Source organism: Phaenicophaeus curvirostris, chromosome 1 (assembly GCF_032191515.1).
Source record: "Phaenicophaeus curvirostris isolate KB17595 chromosome 1, BPBGC_Pcur_1.0, whole genome shotgun sequence".
NCBI lineage: Eukaryota > Metazoa > Chordata > Aves > Cuculiformes > Cuculidae > Phaenicophaeus > Phaenicophaeus curvirostris.
In genome coordinates, this window is record NC_091392.1 from 166,770,270 (window position 1) to 166,789,633 (window position 19,364).

At 35.2% G+C, this 19,364-nt stretch overlaps 1 protein-coding gene across 3 annotated transcripts in view; it reads right to left on the bottom strand.

The window, feature by feature from the left end:
• The window catches only part of PIBF1 (progesterone immunomodulatory binding factor 1), a 113,875-nt gene that overhangs the window by 21,491 nt on the left and 73,020 nt on the right, over positions 1-19,364 (bottom strand). The window contains exons 13-16 of one of the 3 annotated variants that reach the window (XM_069880308.1): positions 18,394-18,484; positions 15,434-15,536; positions 10,092-10,222; positions 398-482 (exon numbers count right to left, since the gene is read on the bottom strand). In XM_069880308.1, the coding sequence (XP_069736409.1) occupies positions 398-482; positions 10,092-10,222; positions 15,434-15,536; positions 18,394-18,484 (410 nt within the window). The remainder of the gene's footprint in view (positions 1-397; positions 483-10,091; positions 10,223-15,433; positions 15,537-18,393; positions 18,485-19,364) is intronic. The other 2 variants (XM_069880324.1, XM_069880315.1) reach the window with 2 other exon arrangements.

A 19,364-nucleotide genomic window follows, 5' to 3' on the forward strand; every position in this document is an offset into this window, starting at 1 on the left:
TGGCACATGCAGGCCTGTAGATTACATGCATATAGATTTCATGACCTTTAGCTGAATATTCATGAAATGCTTGAAAATGCTAAACACTTTGTAAGGCATGTCTGTTGTACATATAAAAAAAGAAAGAAAGGTGACCCTGCTCTAGCAGGGGGATTGGACTGGATGATCTCCAGGGGTCCCTTCCAATACTGACCACTCTGTGATTCTGTGAAACTGAGTCATTAGAGAGAATTTAGCAACTGAGAGACATGATCACCTGTGTTTCTGAAAACGACACAGACAAAAAAAAAACAATAAATCAAACCAAAGTAAACCATTTTGTTTTTCCCATGGTTTAAGGCTGAGAAAAGAAAAAAAAAATGCACTTATAGCAGTAATGCTAAAACAGGAAGATTACCTCACTGTGATTTAGAAGTCTCTCCAAATCTGCTGCCATTTGATTCTTGACACGCAGCAAAGCTGTCTTTTCTTTATTTAAAAGACTGGTAGAAAGAGGATAGGAAATGCAGTAATAGCAACAGATAATCTCTTTTAATCTTGTATTCTGGCTGAAACATGCATTTTCTAAAGCTAAATACTGGCAACAATGAAAATCTGCTCAAGTAATTGTATCAAATGATCCTTCTCTATGTTCAAGCAGTGGAATTTTTATAAGTGTGTCTGAATGTACCAATATATACAAAATTTTATTTTAGTCTAACAGAAATACTTAAATCTTAAATAAAATTGGAGTTTGATTCTCTGAAGGGTAATTCTAATAGAATCTTCTGTTATTATTATCTCTTGGTTTCTTCTGAACATAATGAGCTAATAAGTAAGGCTCCTTATATCTACACTTCTATATCAAAGTGTGGATTTTGTTGTTGTATGTGTCACTAGGAGCAGCACACACTACTCTCTCAGCATCATTTCTTTTTACATTACAATAGTTAGAATTTTGAAAATATTAAATACAAAGAACAACAACATCATCCCCTTTTAGCTGTGTGTTTTCTGCAGAAATTGTAACTGTATTCTTGCCAATTTAATTCAATATTCCAGGATAATGCAAGGGATCAAGTTTGTCCTGTGAACCAAGTATGAAAACTGTTTTAGCGTGAAGGCATGCTTTTATAGCAAAATGTCAAGTTTAATGTTAATTGTCCTTGTTTTCTTAGTTACAGAATATGAACACTTTAAATGCTTAGCATACAAATTCTGATTCTGGACAACAATTCTAATATAATTGAACATATTTTCATATTTAGTTCAAACATCAGTTTCCAACAATAAACTTCAGACTAATGTATGCATAATGCCAATATATAATCTAGCTTGTTAAAACAGCCAGAGAGATTTTCTTGGAAGACCAATGTTACGTATGCCATTATCATGACTTAATAAAAAAGGTTGTACTATAACATAAACCATAACATAAATTAACAACTATGCAAATTGCAATTCTGCCTATGAAGTGCAAATATGTCATACTGAATACAGGTCAGGAGTTCAAAAGTAAATGTATTATAACTTTATAAATAGAATGAAACAATTACACGTGCTGCAAACACAGATTATTTCATATTCTCAGTATTCAATCCAGAAATGATCAAAAAAGTAAATCAAACTTTCCTTTAACTGACTATGTATTATCTGCTTGTTTCAAATAAGCAACATCATCCTTTCCCCCAGAGATCTTCTGGCAGCTCCTTGCAAGCTCTGCACTGTAAATTGTGACTGGCAATTCCTTCTAGGCATTCATTAATTCTCAAAAAAAACGTGTGCTTTGGCCAAATTGCTTAGTTGTCTGAATTATTTCAAAGAATGCAGCAACGTTTATGAAAAAAACTACAAAGATTTTAAAATATTTTCAAGAGTTTTATTTTCTGTGACATTTTTAATCATGATGAAATTGCTGTACTTTTTTTTTTCCTGAGTTCATCTGTTGTAACTTACTGATACGTCAGTTTTTCTTGGATTTCTGTACTTCCTAACAGCATAAACCAATCCTTTTAGAGAATGACTCATGAAGTTATTAGAGAAGCAATAATAAAAGTTCCTTTATGCCTTAAATAGTGTGCTGAATAAGCATAAGCATCAATGTTTATGACTAAACCAGAAGTTCATATTCAAGGTTTCGTTTCACCTCCAGTACAGAACCTATTCTAGTTAAAGTACTCATACCTTCTGTAACAACATGACATGACTGATCCATGTGGAACAGTTCTGATTTTCTTTGTTTATGGTCAAATGTAGGAATTAGACTGCTACATCCTTCAGTAGCACTTGATGTGTTTTCTGTCATACATATGAATACAGAATTACCAAAGCACATGCAGAGTACAGATTTGGTAGTTTTGCAATAGTTAGGCTTTTTCATCCTTGCAGACAGAAGGAAGCCTGAGAAAGCAGTTATCAGACACAATGATAATAAATTCACACCTCTAATGACGAAGTGAAGCAGAAATATCTTCAAAAGCTCCCAGAAGACTGGCCATTTCAGACTCTGGTATGAAAATATTCTGGATGGGCGTCTTGGATATCAGCAGTCAGTAAGGATCTACCCTACACTTTCATCAAACAGTAGTTTAACCTAATCCACTTCTAACTGGCAGTGTAACAAATCAGAGAGCACATTCACAGTTTATTTAAGCAGACCTAAGTGAAAACTGTTGCCTTCCCTACCAACACAGTAGTAACCTGCCTTTTGTGTGGGTACTAGAAAATCTGTGACTACATAAGTAGGCAAATTCACTGGTTGGGATGGAAGCTGGGGTCTTTTTAAAGGTTATTTTTCACATGGATCACCAAAACAACTTGATTTACCATGTACAGTGGAAACCCACGGTGTGCCTTGACTGTCTTGCTGTGATTCTGAAACAACAACCTCTGAGTCTAGTCAAACCAGCTTATCACACCTGAGCTCAAGAGTTATAACTTTTATTTGAAGAGACAGGATGTTCTTGACCATCTTCAGCTAACCATATTTTTAAGTCTTCATGATACAAAGATGTATTAAAGTACTAGAGTACTAAACATTACAATAAATCTTCCAATGACTTGTTCGCTTAAGAGAAAAAGACTGTGTTGAAATGATCTAATATCCCTGCAGTTATTTAAGAACACAAATGGCCTTTTTCACACTGCAAGGCAATGTAGACCATGCTGTGCTCCACAGTCCTAATCAGGGATTGCTCCATCCTGAGTGTGGAGAGGTGCCCTTTGTGATACATCATATAACACTGGCTCCTAAAGTTGTGGCTGGAGCAGTGCAGTTCCTGCTTTTTCTGTTTGCCTGGGTTTCCAGAAGAAACCAAAACACCTGGGAGGAGATTCAGTTTCATTACATTGTGCTTTCAAAATGTAAACAGGTATGAATCCAGGTACTAGGAATGCAGGACACATCATGGAAGACACTTATCATATACATACACATTGCTCATAGCAACCACTGACTTGTTTTGTTTTGCTTTACTCAGGATCCAAAGCCAACTTAGCTTGGATATCATACCTTTGACATTTTTAGGTGACTTGCTTTTTCTGGAGAATAGAGACTAACACCTCCCTGTCTCAAACTCTTAAGGTGTTTTGAATTTGTGCAGTTAAGCCACCTTTTAAATCTCTGGTCTAAATATACTAACTACTGTCCTGTTCAGAAGCTTCTATTATTAGATATTCTGGATAGTGTGCTTATGCTGGACACTCTAAATAAACAGGGTTTTATATATTACTGGGGTTTATTATTCAGTTGGCAAAAAAAAAAAAATAAAAAGAAAAAGTAGGTTTCCTTTCAGGGAAGTGCTTTCCCCAAATGCTTTAAGAAGTAAGGACTGTACCTTTCTGTTAATTTCACAGTATGATGAAGCTGAAAACTAAAATCCAACCCTGTGTTACTTTTTGCATTTTGTGTTCTCATACAAATATAAAAAAATAAAACATAGAAACAGTATACGTCAAAGTTTTGTACATAAAACTGAATATATAATATAGTGCAGCCATCCCCTCTCTGCAAGCAACAGAGAAATAGCTTAGAGCAGACAGCTAATTTCTAAAGTTCAGTTAAATTCTCTCTTTAAGTCATGTAGTTAGAGAGGGAGATAAAACATTTCTGTAAATAGTAATTCTTTAGAAGAAAGAATACATGAAAAAAACGTAATCTTTTGTTGTGTGTGACTAAGTAACTACAGATCAGATTCTAAAGGCATTTAGGAGAGTGTTGTTTAATGACTTTAATTGGAGTGCTTCAGGTGTCTTAAAAACTCATCCAGTGCAGTGTCCAAATTGGGAAAAAAACCCCAACTTTTTCCAAATTGTACAAAAAACCACAAAAACAAAACCCCAACAACTTCTAGAAGTTGTAAAACAAGTCAGGAAATGTTTGTTTCTAGAAAAAGAAAGAAGAAATATATTCCTACAGATTTTATTTGGAGCATTTCTCAAGTAAACTGCAGTAGTGTTGGAATAGATGACACACATTTCATAGAATAGTAATGTTCGCATAAAAAGCTCACTGCCCATTCTAGGATGGGAAAAACTCAGCTAACACTGCATGCTGAGCTTTATAATGTTTGGATGGCAATTAGAGAACCCAAAATGTTTAGGTTAGGAACATTTCAGTACATAGCTTCTTAGTGAGCAAAAACCTTGTACTGCTTCTAGATTTGCCACACAGTTAGGCTTTTGAGGAGTGCTTTTGGGTAAGTGAACCACTTTTAAAACCAGCCATCAGTATTGAGAAATTTGAGTAACTGCATTTAAAATAAATACCCTCTCTTTATGAATGAAGTCCTGTTTAATGTCTCCAGTTATTTATAAACCTAGATGCTAGATGTTTTTAGAAGGAATTTATGTACTAAAACTACAATTACTTCACTACACACATAAGAATGAAATTCAGAAATTTGTTTTCCTACAGCACGACATAGTTACAAGGCATTTCTTTTCCAAAGGAGTGCTAAATGCAATGTTTTCATTTCTGGTTAGAGAACTGTATACCAGAGAGATTTCTTTGTCGTAGGAAGGAGTCATCTTCATACATACCACTGCTCTTATTAACCATTGCTATTTACTTTTATAAATGAGAGTGCTACGTAGACTAACATAAATGAGAAGTTACTTAACAAAATATTTTGAGATGTGCAGCCCACCCATAAACTCACCCTGCAGATGCCCTGTCACTCAAGACCAAAGGTTTTCTATCTGAAGTGCATCTGCAGGTGCATGGCTCAACGCACAAACGCACGTGGCTAAGTGCCAGCACAGCCTGTGGCCTACCTGGCAGAATTCTAAGGGGATGGGAAGGAGAGTAGAAGAAGAGTGGTAGTAAATATACCTGTGGGCAACATCTCACATAGCTTCAACTACCCTAAACAATCTCTCCTTTTATCTTTGAGTGGTAGTACACTGTGTCTCCACACTTGAATCTTAAGCTTTAACAACACACATCTCATACAGCCATAGAATACAAGGCTGGAAGGGAAATCAAGGATCATCTGCTCCAAACTTTCTTGGCAAAAGCACTAGACAAGATGGCCCAGCACCTTGTCCAGCTGAATCTTAAGTGTCCAGTACCACGGAACCCACCACTTTTCTTGGGAGATTATTCCAGTGGCTGATTGTTCTCATGGTGAAAAATTTTCCTCGTATCCAACTGGGATCTCCCCATGAATAACTTGTACCCATTGTCCCATCTCTTTCCCATGTGACTCCTTGTAAAAAGGGAGTCTCCCTCTTCTTTGTAGACACCCTTTAAATAATGGAACATGCTGATAAGGGTCTCTCCTAAGCCTTTTTTTTCTCAAGGCTAAACAAACACAGTTCTGCCAGCCTTTCCTCATATGGCAGGCTTCCCAATGCTTTCATCATCTTTTTTGCCCTTCTCTGGACCCCCTTTAGCCTGTCCACATCTTTTTTTTGTACAGCAGGGACCAAAACTGAAAACGGTACACCTACAATAACCCGGAGATGAGTCCCTAAGTTGTTCATGGAAATAAGCAGTAGCAGTAACAGCTGCTCAGCTAAACATTTACCCCAATCACAATAGCCCTTGCAGTTCTTTGTGAAGGTCTGGCTGGAGATCCATGTAGCCATGTGAAAGAGGTCCAGAACAGATACACTTGTCAGCAAGCCACCAAACAATCTCTGGCTCTGGTGGAATAGTTTACAGCCTTGATTCAGTCTGGTACCTATTCTGACTATTCCTATCCTTTCAATGAGAGTTTAGGTGAGGCTTTGAGCAACTTGATCTAGTGGAAGATGTCCTTACTCATGGCAACGGGGTTAGAAATAGATGAACTTTAAAGGTCCCTTCCAACCCAAACCATTCTATGATTCTATGATTCAGTTTGACAGCGGTTGACACAAGCATCCTTGAGTACTATTTGAGTACTCCTTCCAAGTGAGGAAGATGCCTTAGCTCTAGAGGTATGACGCTTAAGGAGAAGGCATATAAGCTGCTCTGGTTAAAGTGAACATGGATCTCAAGGACTTCTCAAGACTATTACATCAAAATGATCTGCTTAAATCTGTCCCACCGCTCTTACGAAAATTACTGCTGTTAGAAATGACACTTCCAGAATGATGCAGTATGGAGAACTCTGAACACATCTGTTGCCTATCAAGGAACAACAGCATTAGAAGTCACTTTAGGCCATTTTGTGAAAAAATGGATACGGCACAAGAACATCCACAGACCAAACCGAAGAGACTGTTGTCATAGATAGCCCTCTTCATAGCTGCCTTCCTCTTGCATTGATTTCATCAAGACTGTCTATTTCATCACAGAATCAAACCCACATCCAGTAGCAACCAAGAGCCTTCTCAATAGACAAAGAAATATGAAGCACTGCAGGTTGCTGTGAAACACTTATAAGGCTGCAAGAAAGTACTGACTCTTTATCCTGGGAAATGTACTGGAACCTAACAACCCTAGAAGTATGTTCTAAAAAGATTATTGGCCATCATCACTGTGCACAGAAGCCAATTATGGATTAAGTCTAAAAAAGTAAATTCACTTGTAAATTAGTCCTTGCTGATCCCTGCACACTCAAGTCAAGTAACAGGTGATAGACAACACTGACACTGATAACACAGGTGTGATTGCTCTGCTTAAGGAATTTATGGTTTACGTAATACAGAATCATCTCTCATCACGAGGAGATGAGATAAGAACACAACACAAAATGAACACTTCTCTCTCCACCACAGATTTGGCACTGTAAACACAAAGGAAGGAAAAGCATGACCAAGCACAGGGCAGCTGTGAGGATAAAACTAAATATTCAGTTTTGATTGTTAGGGTGCAGGCATATGAACATTATGTTAATTTGTCTACAACCTGGTACTCAAATATGAGATTTAAAAACTATACATACATGCAAATAAGTCACTATTTTAAAGGTCTATCTGAAAAAAAGAATTTGAACATTATTTTTCCATTACCTAATACTTGTAAAACTGCCTTTTAGGAATAAAACTAATGCATCTATTGTATGTAAAAATCAAAAAAATAATAACGTACTTTGTGTGACTGTAGCATAATTAAACCTCGACTTATACAGGGTACTGCAGAACTCCAGTCTTAACTGTTAATTGTAGGTAATGGTTGAAAAAAACATTCCATTTTGAAATGGCTTTACAAGTATTATTTTTTTCCCTTAGCTCTGAGCTACAGAGAAACCAGGCTTCACAAGCATTTAGCGTTTTAACTATTACTTTTCTAATAGCATCAACATTATCTGCAGAATGTAGGGCCCTCCTTGAGCATTAATTCTCTGAACTCATCCTCTCAAAGATATTCCACACACAAACCAGCAAAATGCTGTTTAATAAACTAAGACAGATAGGAATAGTGGTCTAAATCTTCTGATCCAGCAGAGCTTCACTTGGCATATATTCAGTAAGGATTATCATTAATTTACTAAACCCTGTTCTGATTCAGTTCTGGAATAGCTGGGAGCTAGACTGGTCCACAAAATAATTTGAAATGACCAAAGGGATATTTTAATTTAAAACTGTCATCAGCAGATTCCAAAAGGCTATCCTCATGACAAAAGATTGCTGGAAGGTAATGGTTCTCTGGTTAGAAATACCCCCCTCTAACCTTCATCTCACTTAAGGAAAAGGAAAGGACAAACATTATTAATTTTATACCAGATCATGATTTCTCCTCTGCTGCAGGCAATATCAGCTAACAATTTAGGACACTTATTTTAAATATGGAGTTATGAATAGCAAAATTGGGAACTACTGATATGTATCAAAAGTCCTAAGGCTGTGTCCAAGAATTTCACTGGCCTATGAAACTATAGCAAAATTGAGGTGAACTTGTGATAAGGGAATAATAGTTATTTTTGGTTTACTACCAGGAATAGTGGAAACTACAGGAAAAAATTTTTTACGAAAACATTTGATATGTACTGTAAAATGATCAAGGATAAAAATATTTTTTTGTCAGACAACACTTTTATTCACAGAAACATGGATGAGCAGTGAGCACACTCCAGCTCACCACAGCAGAGTACTGCTGGTATGTTTTCTATGAATGCCCGCACTGAGGTGCAGATCCATTTTCTTCCTTAATCCCCAGGTACTTCAAGATGCCCAAAATTCCCTTTATATTTAATGGAGAGAAACAGGCATCTCTAGTAAATGACTCACTCAATCCAAAATCTGAACAGCTTTTTGGAGATGCTACTTTCTCCATGAACTACTAGGGGAAGCTGATCTAAGTTCCTAATTTAGGTACCTTTATTTTAGGCTAAATTTAGGAACACTATCCGGGCATACAGATTATTTGTAATGATCCATAAAGACTCAAAAGAATCAATGCTAATAATGCATTTAAGTTCTTACATATTTAAAGGCATCAAATACACACTTTCAGAAATTACCTCACCTATTTACTCCCTTTTCTTGCTAGCTTCTGAGAGACTTTTGGACCACTATGTGAATAATGCAATACGTTTTCATGTTACCATAATCTAAAAATTTACTTGGCTAGCGACAAATTCTTTGAAGATCTTTTTCATAATTGGAAAGCAAGATCTTGCATATGTAAAGAATATTGTGATTTTTCATCTCCTGGAAAAATACAATTTACCTTTGAAGCTTTTCTTGTATCAAATCTAGGAAAATATTAAAAGCACTTGACTCTGGAATAAAAAAAATATCTATTCTTACTGAATCAAAGTTAAGGGCAGTGAAAGATGCCTTGTCAGGAAGTATGAATGAATATGTCAGTTTATTGCTATATGTATTGATGTATGTATAGATTTAAGTGGAAAATAAGCACTTTTAGGTATTCCTCAAGGCAAAAAATATACTATCCCAAACAATCAGCACACTCCAAATAGACACATATGTAAGACAGTATGTAGAATGAAGTGTTTAGCTGTGGTGTGTCCTACTTACTCTGTTTTCATTGATTCAGTTGGAAAAATACTGTATTTTTAATGCAATTGCTTCATAATACAATCATAATAATGCTTCATAATTGTTAATGTATGTATTTCCTAAACCAAGACACCACATAAACACCTAATAGTTAAAATGCTAATTTTTCTGTAGTGCAGTGAAAATCAAAAGGCAGATTATTTTATAACAGCTTACTTGGGATCCAGATGTTAAACACAGTTTATAAAGCTCTGTGATGGAGGGAAGTTGCTCAGTGGTCAGAGAGTTCTGACAGCTAGATATAACACCAAATCAGAGAGCTACTGCTAGAGGAAGTCTGCTGGAGTTATGTCACAAATACCCTTTACCACTGTCTATTGTTTTTCTCCAACTTTATTTCTTTAATTTTACTTTTGCACATCTGGTGTGTCATTCTTTCCTTTTAAACTTCTGAACTTTCCTTGCTTCACGAGAGCTCTTCTCAGCTCCAAACCCACTTTAAACCTCACTGTCATTGCTTCTTTTCCAAACCTAAAGTCTCTTTTTCTGATAATATGTGAGAAATCACAGATGCTAGTGTTCCAGTATAAAGACTGGACTTAGTCAACGATGGAGTGTCAATATCTACTTTATGGACAATGACAGAACTGTTTTCTAATAATAAACACATAAGTGATCCTACTTTCTGTTTAAAATAAAGAAACAATGATTTTAATTACCTGACATCTTTTTCAAGTTGTGCAATATGTTCTTTCTGTAGACTTATTTGAGAATCTCTTTGCTGCACAGTTTCAATGAGGTATTTGTATGGCTGTTGCACTTGACTCAACAAAGAATTTGCTCTGTCAAGCTGCCAAAAAAAGAAGTGTTACTAAAATAAATTTCATGATTTATAAAACACAATTACTTGATTAGTATTTGATATTATTGATTATTACCAATTGCATAATAATACAAACCCCAAACCTGTTATTTCACACAAAAAATGAAATTACTCTGAAATTACAATCTAGTACATAATATTCATACTTTTCTGTTCTAATTATATGATCTTTTCACTGCTATCATACTACCACACGCTACACTTTCCTAATCTGAATTTTCAAGAGTTTTAATGTAACAGCTTCCATTGACAAAAATTAGTAAAGACGAGGCCTGTTTGTTCACTCTATTGACCACGTGATTTTTTAAAAACAGTATACTATACTATATACTGGAATTTTGAGCTCAGAAATTGAATCCAAAATAAAAGCACAGTAATAATGGAAGAAAAGCCCCCTTTCCTCTAATCAGTTGCCATATATGAACAGTGAAATCCAACAGGATGTTTACAAGAGTAGTATAAAATAACTGTCATACCCATAAGGAGGAAATAAACCTTTCTAAAAGTTTATTAAAATTAACCCTATTCCCTTTACAAATTAGGATTACTAGGTTGAAAAAGCTCACATGATATGGTTTGCAATATAACAAGATCATTTACTAAAATATATAGAGAATTTAAATCACATATCGAGATCTAGCAGTTTCAGCAGGAGACGTACATATAAGCCAAGAATACCAACTTTTTTCTTTAAAAAATAAATTAAAATCTTTTAAAGTTTAGGTTCAAATAGGTCTAATGGGACTAATTCAATGGAAAATCCTTAAGATTTCCACTTAATTTATAAAATTTCTCAATAAATTAAACAATCTGCATTTGCAAAATCAGACTCAGGAGACAGTTGTCCTATTTTATGTTGTTCCAAACAAGCACGGAACATCTCTCCACCCCCCGCAACAGAACTGTCCCATTTCAAGAATATTTCAGTACTTCCCTAAAATTAGACTTTTCTCCTATTGACAGTTTTCAAAATTCTGTTCTCTGATTCTGTTATATTTTTATCGCAATTTTTCTTCTGCAATCTATTGTTAAATGTGCAAAGAACTTCTAATGTAAAGGTCACATTCATTAAAAACCAGAATATAGACAAAACTTTGCCTGCTCATCTCGCTGGCTTTACTAAACGGGGATTTAACTCCACCTCATCTTTTAAAAAGCTAAATGAGAGACAATAAGGTTTCACTTCTTTGGATTAATGCAAATATTTAAGTATTATTTAAATACATTAGTTCTTTCAGGAAATACCTATTCTCGTCCACAGTAAAATTCCAAGTTTATTGAAGGGAAGTGAAAAAAACAGGCAATCATCTTCTTGAAGAAACTAATTTACTTCAATAAATTAATAATCAATTCAAAAAGCTATTATTTGTCTAAGAGTAGAAGCTATCAAAAAGATCTCTTTCAGGAAGACGATAGAGGGTCTTCAAATGACAAATGGGTATTTCCAAGACATGGAGTACTAATCTCTGGGACGGTCTAAAAACTAGAGCATCAAACCCTGAAGCTGCTTTTATAGGAGAACATTAATCCAACAGATCTTGTTTGGAATCCTGTTCTTGATAATCTAAGAACTTTCAAAGGATGTTGTTATCATAGTATGAAGTTCCTCATTGTTCTCACTGATAAGAATTAAAGTAGTTCAATGGGACGGGACAAGTGAGGTTGTGTAAGCTTCTTTGATGCTGCTAAGTCATCTGCTGACTTGCTAAATTTACAAGGCAAAAAGCATGCTGCTGACGGGAATAAAGGCTACCTCTTCCCTCTCCATGGTGGTGCTTAGCTGCGTGTTCAATTCTATAAACTCAAGAGGTTGTCATTAAAGTGTAATCGATAAAGCACTAATTTTTACTAATATACACACATGTATATAAATTAAGCATTATCCTTGAGCAAAAGCTCTGTTGGTGTAAGCACCTTTGATTTCTCTCTGCTTTAATGTATAAGACTAAATAATTGTAATACCTTGCAATTGGACATTATTTATCCTCAAATGGATATCTCTATCAAGCTGAAGGATTTCATCACTGTTCACCTTGATCTAAACTCTCTCTTTCAAGTGAGATGCAAACATGGTTTTGGTAAAAATGGTTCAATCAAGGCATACAAAAAGCACAAATGCATGGTCATGATGAAGGTTGGAAAAAGTCACTCAGCAGCCAGGCAAATATATCATATTAGTGAATATCTTTATTTAGGATGCCATTTTTACTGCATACTGACTCAGAATTTGCTTTTTAAGTCCCCCAAAGACCACATTAGCCTTCTAGACACAAAAGACTGTCCATCCATCAATTCTGGCACTGTGGTTCAAAACCTCTGCAAAGTGAATTCACTGCAAAATTTAGATTGGACACTAAATGTAGCAATTGCAGATCACTACTTTGCAGAAGCTCATAAACAGTCTTCCACTTACTTAAACTGACAGTAGCAAGAAGTGAGCAGAGGCCATAAACTGATTATCACTAGCTAAGGATCCTTCTTGGGTCACGTCATGCGAATTCTTTTATTCTGTTTGTCCCAGACATGATCAACAAACCTCCTGTAGTGTGAAATAAGTCTCAATACCTACTTTAACACTGCAGGTCACTGCTACACAAGGCAACAGAAAGAGGACTTTTAAGAGACAATTCCTTTCTAATGGTGTATCACAACCTGAAAATAGACAGGATCCCACAGTTGAATAAAGCCTGACAAGTTATAATGGGGCTAACTGAAGACTGGCCAGTTTTTTTTTCAGCAGCTGAGCTTTTCCATAGGGTTCCAACTTTCAAGTAGGCACATTGCATAAGACTTCCAACAAATGATTAAAACTATGGAGAAGTCGATATTTCCTTCATGTTTCTGCTGGACTTTCCCACAAGATCAATATGATTCCTTTCTATAAAGCTCAACAGAAATTGGTTAAGGACAGTCCAAAAAAAAAATAATCCTAGAAAAAGCATCCATTTTATTTATTACAATCTTTTATTTGTTACAATCTTTTCTTCATCTCCCTCTTTTAAAGACCTTAAAAAAAAGTTGTATCATAAATACTGCAGTGAAATACCAGGATTTAATCCAAGTTCAAAAAAAAAGTTGGTCCAATCACTTTGGCATCAACTTTCAATCCACATTCTAGATTTCATCTAGATGACTGAACAAACTGTCATTCAAAAGAATAATAATGAGCTACTTGAGTATGTTGGAGTCTACAGGATCTCTGTTTAGCTTTGAGTAAAAATCTATCTTAGCTCAGGGGATGCAGTAAAGACAGTAAGCCACTTAAAGTTTAAAAACTTTAACTATATAAAGGTAACAGCAATCACTATATAATATGAAATAGAGAAAATTTTCAAGAAAAGCTCCAATTTCAAGGGGGAAGTTGACACTAGGAGGCACAGAACTCTTACAAGAAAAATGGGAGCAAATAAATCCCAGAAACAGTACAACCCATTATGGAAGAGATATGGTAAAAGAAATGCTGAAGAAAACACAGAAGTTTTTCAATAGAATCTTTTGGCTTCTATTTCAAAAGAAGACTAAGTATCAGTTTGTATAAAATGAGAATGATGAACTCATTTCTGATTCATTAGTAGTAAGTGTAAACACTTTGTGCACATATTGATCAATGGCAAGCAGAATGGCTTAACTGTTATCAGAGAAAATAGCCTTTAATCATACGCAAAATTAAAAACAAAAAGAAAGAAAGAAATCTGATGAAGCATTCAGACCTGAATGGCAGTCATGAGTTCAACAGAAAGCAGATCTAAAATGATTGTATTTAACCTTATGAGTTTAATGTTAATAGGCTTAGCAGAGCTGCATTAGGTATTTGCAAGACATTTAACTTTGTACTGGATGACATTCTGATTTAAACTATACGATTACCTCATAAAAGATCAAGAAAGGACTATGTGACATCTCATAGGATATTAAAATGAGGTGAAGATGTTCTAGGAAAATTTTGCAAGAATTTGAACTACTGTTATTAGTACTGAATCTTTCATTAATGATGTAGAAGCAAATATAAAATCACTGTGCGTAAGAAGAAATGTACTGAAGTGTAACCCACAGATTTAAGTGGGAAATAAAGCATAGATTTTATTAACGACAGCAAAAGAATGGTGATAGAGAAAAATACACAAGATAACATTGGATTCAGAAGTCTCTTGATGTTTTCAAGTCAAGAAGATTTGAAAGATACGTTTCAGTCAAACACAAATCACTAGGACATACCTAAGAAGGTATATTTATATTGCTAAAAAAAAAACTGTACAAAAACTTTACTGTTCATGTGCCTTTTCTTGAAACAATATATATATAATCATATACACATACAAAATAGATAAAATCAATGTCATATTAAAATATGGAGAAAATAGAAGTGTTTGCATTGTTAACTACTTGGGTCTAGTTATCGTAATTTATACCTATAACGGCTTTAAAAATATAACTGTTATCCATATTCCTGGATATGAAACAGTCAGCCTCAGCCTAGAAATTCCATATGGTGGCAACATCTCATACTGAATCTAGAAGTGCTTTGTTTCCTAAGAGACACTTAGAAGACAATACTAAAAATAGTTCAAACAACTAGTTTACAGTAATTCTTGGAGATTTCAAGCCAAGTTTTGTTTACTGTTTGTTGTCCATGTCAGTGTAATATGTGATTTCAAGAATTATGTACAGAATTTTAAAAAATCATGAAATTAAACTGTCACAAAGTTAAAAAAAAAAGGTAGCTTTTTTAAAAAGCAGCTTATATTGAACATTACCTAGACTTACGTATTCAAAAGATTCAAAAACTGAACAATGTAGAAAAGGATTTACAAAAATATCTTCAAAAGTGATTTAAGAGAAGAGCTGTGTAAGAAGTAATGAGGTATTCATTGAACAATTAACTATCAAACAGAACAAACTCGTTTGGCTAGCTTGTCTTCAGTTCAGAAGTGAAAATGCTGTCTGTCTGGCCTACATTCTTGTTTAGCCTGTAAAGTAATCCCTCTTTCATTTGTCGTTTCAAAATACAACATAAACTTCTTTGAAAATGTTTAACAGAGTTTTGGTTAATTATGAGGTCATTTTTTGACATCAAATAGATAATAAACACTGTTTAGACAATATTTCTTTTTATGCACAGCTGTTCTGCAATGTTTATAGGCTCTATGGATTTGATTTTTTTTTGTAGCAGTAATTTACCTCTTGTGAAATCTGTGTTACTTGTTCCTTCTGATGTTCCAGATCTTTTACAAGCAATGAGTTCTGCTTTTCTAGCTGCAGTAACCTCCTTGCCAAGTGAACACTGTGCCAATATAAAACAAACTCAAGTTGATTTTTTCAGAAATATGCAAAATAAAATCTCACATTTATACTTCAGAACTTGATTGCCTTAATTTTTCACTAAAGCTTAAGTACTAGTTTATATAAACCACACAGTGAAGCATGTAGAATGGTCAAAGTTAACAATGAAAGTATTGCAAAATTTAGCAGCACTGAAGTAGCTTTCCCACAGTTATGCTATTGTAATATTTTTTATAAAGTACTTACCTATATAATTTGTATAATCCTACACAATTACAGTAATCATGTCAAAATGTTCCAACGAATTATATTTACTTTTTAGCAACTTTAGAGAATCACTGTAACTGGCTTCTCCTTAAATAATTTTAAAAAAATCATCACATTACTACACATTTTGAAGTGTTACATTGAAAAATGTACCATTTCATCATTTTCAGAACAGAGGCAAAATTATTTTTGCTGACAGTTAATATGCTAAATAATTAAATGCTATTGCCATTTTTTAAAAAATGAACTCTTATGCAGATACACAAACTAGAAGTGAAGAGAAAGGACTACTCATTTACTTAGACACCTGAGTTAACAAATCAGATCCTTAACTGCTTTTCATGTCCAATAAAAAAGAATTCATCAATCCAACAGTTCAATAGGCAGCACTTGAAAGATTCAGTATGCAATTGCAGGCCCTGCTTCCAGATATCTAACCAAGTCTTTCAAGCTGTTACTCATCATTCAGTCCTATCCACAACATTCCACTAAGAGAGACTCTGGGATATTGAACTGAAATGTACTCCAAACTCCACTGACTGTATTCTTTAGAACTAAAAACGGACCTGAACAAGCTGGAGAAGTGGGACTTTGTGAACCTTATGAGGTTCAACAAGGCCAAGTGCAAGGTCCTACACCTGGGTCATGGCAATCCGCAGTTTCAGTACAGGATGGGAGATTGGGAGCAGCCCTTGGTGGTGCTCATTGATGAGAATCATAGAATCACCAGTCAATTATTATTCCCATCTGGCACTATCAGTCAAATTATTCCTATCTGGCACTAAACCATGTCCCTGAGCACCTCGTCTACCCATCTTTTAAATACCTCCAGGCATGGTGACTCAACCATCTCCCTGTGCAGCTTGGCATGACCTTGCAATGTGTGCTTCCGGCCCAGAAGGCCAACCATATCCTGGGCTGCATCAAAAGAAGCGTGGCCAGTAGGTCGAGGGAAATGAGTCTGCCCCTCTGCTCTTGTGGGACTCCAGAGAGGTGGTAGATACCCTGTTCCTGGAAACATCAAAGGTCAGGTTGGACAGGGCTCTGAGCAACCTGATCTAGCTGGAGATGTCCCTGCGCACTGCATGGGGTTTGGACTAGATGGCCTTTAAAGGCCCCTTCCAACCCGAACTATTCTATGATTCTATATAATAATTTACTATGCTGGGTGCATGGTGCCTTCATCTGAAGTAACAAAATAGCTGTTTCTGGCAAATAGGCGAAGAGGTATAGACCCCATTATGCACTGTGCTTGAACAGGTGCCTTTCTATAAAGCTCCAGAGCCTGAAGTGCCTGCTGTGAACTTGTAAGCACTTTTTACTTAGGATCTCATGTGTCTGAAATTAAAGAGCAGGTAGAGGACTTTAAAAAGAAGATTATTCACATTTGTAATAGATTCTCTTTCCTTAAGCAATCCCAGAGAGCAGAAAACTTACCTGTGTTTCTTTACTGGCTCTAAACACCAATCAAAGGTGGTGTCACAGAGACCTTGTTTTAAAGCTTAGGGAGCCAAAGCCATCACATATATCATCTGCATGGCAGTTTTCCTTGAGTCAGAACAGCAGCAGGTAAACCATACACAGACTTTTATGACTTTTTTAATCTTCTTAATTTTAACAGATAAAGAAACACTATGAAGTCTCCAATGCCATTATGAAGGATTAAATCAGCTCTATCCACAATGCTTTTTGGAACAAAAGAGGAGCAGATGAGGCATTCCGATAGAGCCACGTCTAAGCTCAGGAAGTGTCTTCCAAACACATCTGAAATCCTGGCTTACTGATCATAGGATTCACCGTTCAAAGGTCATTTAGCATAATTCTTTTTTATGTAAATGAGCTAAACTGAAATTAATAAGGTGGGTAAAAAGAAGGATATAAACTGGACCTCAGAGAAGTTCCAAAACTCTTGACAGAGAAGGAAGGAACTGAAGATTTAGGAAATGATACTATAGAACTCTCAACATTTTCCTAGAACAGACACACAACATGGTTATGGATTTTTTTTTTATGCTCACCATAAGCCATTAAAATGTTACTATTATTTTTTTAAAGAAAATATGTAGCATAAATTTTTACTTTGAAATTACTATGATCAAGAGGTATGTTATTCATAATTTTTATCTTTTAATCAAATGGTATCAGAGTGAACTGAAGAACTAGAATTGGAATCCTGTAAGGATGAAATAGGGATGGCTCTGAGACCTTGGCCTTCTTAATTTTCTGACAGACAAGTTTTTTGTTACAATTACAAACAATCATTTTTAGAGTATTAAAAATTTATTTCCTATTATATAATGTAAATAATGTAACTAGGCTGGTTTTACAGCTGTTTAATTTTATACAATTAATATTCATTTTTCTGAAAGACAATGAAAGATCTTCAAATGACCTAGAAAAATATGTATATGCTTATTTATGTGCATCAACCACATCAACAGGTCCTAGGCTTCATTCTATTCCTGTATAATTAAGTCATTAAAAAAAACTCCTTATGTTAATTAAACTGGCTGGATTCTAAGACAAAACATAATGCACCTATCTTCATTTACTTTATCTTGAATAAGTAAATTCAGGAGACCTTTTTTTACCTTTGCTTTAGTCGTCTTTTAGCTGTTGTAGGTACATTAGCACCATACCCATATGAGAAGAGAACCCTTTCCGCTTCAACTTCATCTTCCACTGCAAAAATTACATAATAGTGCTGTTGAAAAACACAGTTACAGCGAAATAACTTATAAACTTCTAAGGAACTTGATATATAATCATAAACACATGCAAACATTTTTCTAGAAGCTAGATTTTTCAATTGGTGTAAACTTCTGGACTTGAGCCGTTTTGTTTACAATTAGCATTAATACAGTGCCCTACATTTGCTTCTTATACCATTGGCAGGCTTTTCACTTATTATTTTTCTTATTACAAAAGACCTATGGAATATGAAAGTAAAGGAAAAGACGTTAGTGTCCATGACTATTCATTTCATCAACACGGTCAAAACATATATACTAATAGTATAAGTTTAATTCAGCAGTATAGGGTTAGGTTGCTTTGAGCTTTTTTCTAAAGAATTAATTTTCTGTGCATACATGAGGAAATACATGAGGAGGAAGTAGTGGAGGCCCCATCCCTGGAAACATTCAAGGTCAGGTTTGATGGGCTCCGAACAACCTGGTCTAACTAAAGGTGTCCCTATCACTGCAGGGGGGTGGACTGGATGACCTGTAAACATCCCTTCCAATTCAAAGCATTCTATGATAAAATTAGGGAGTGCTTAAGCTAACTAGACGTAATCCATGGGACCAGAAAGGACAAACCCAAAGTTGTTGAGAGAGCTGATGTTACTGTTAGGCTGTTGACTACCATTTTTGAAGGACTGTGGTGATCAGAAATTTCTGATAACCTGAGGAAAACAAATGCCATACCCATATTCAAAGAAGGGCAAGAAAATGATTCTTATGTTTATGCAAAGCACAAATATTCAAAATAATCTCTGCCTCCATGGATGATTGATTTCTGAAAATATGTTTCTAAGGATTTAAAACACATTGGAATTGCTTTG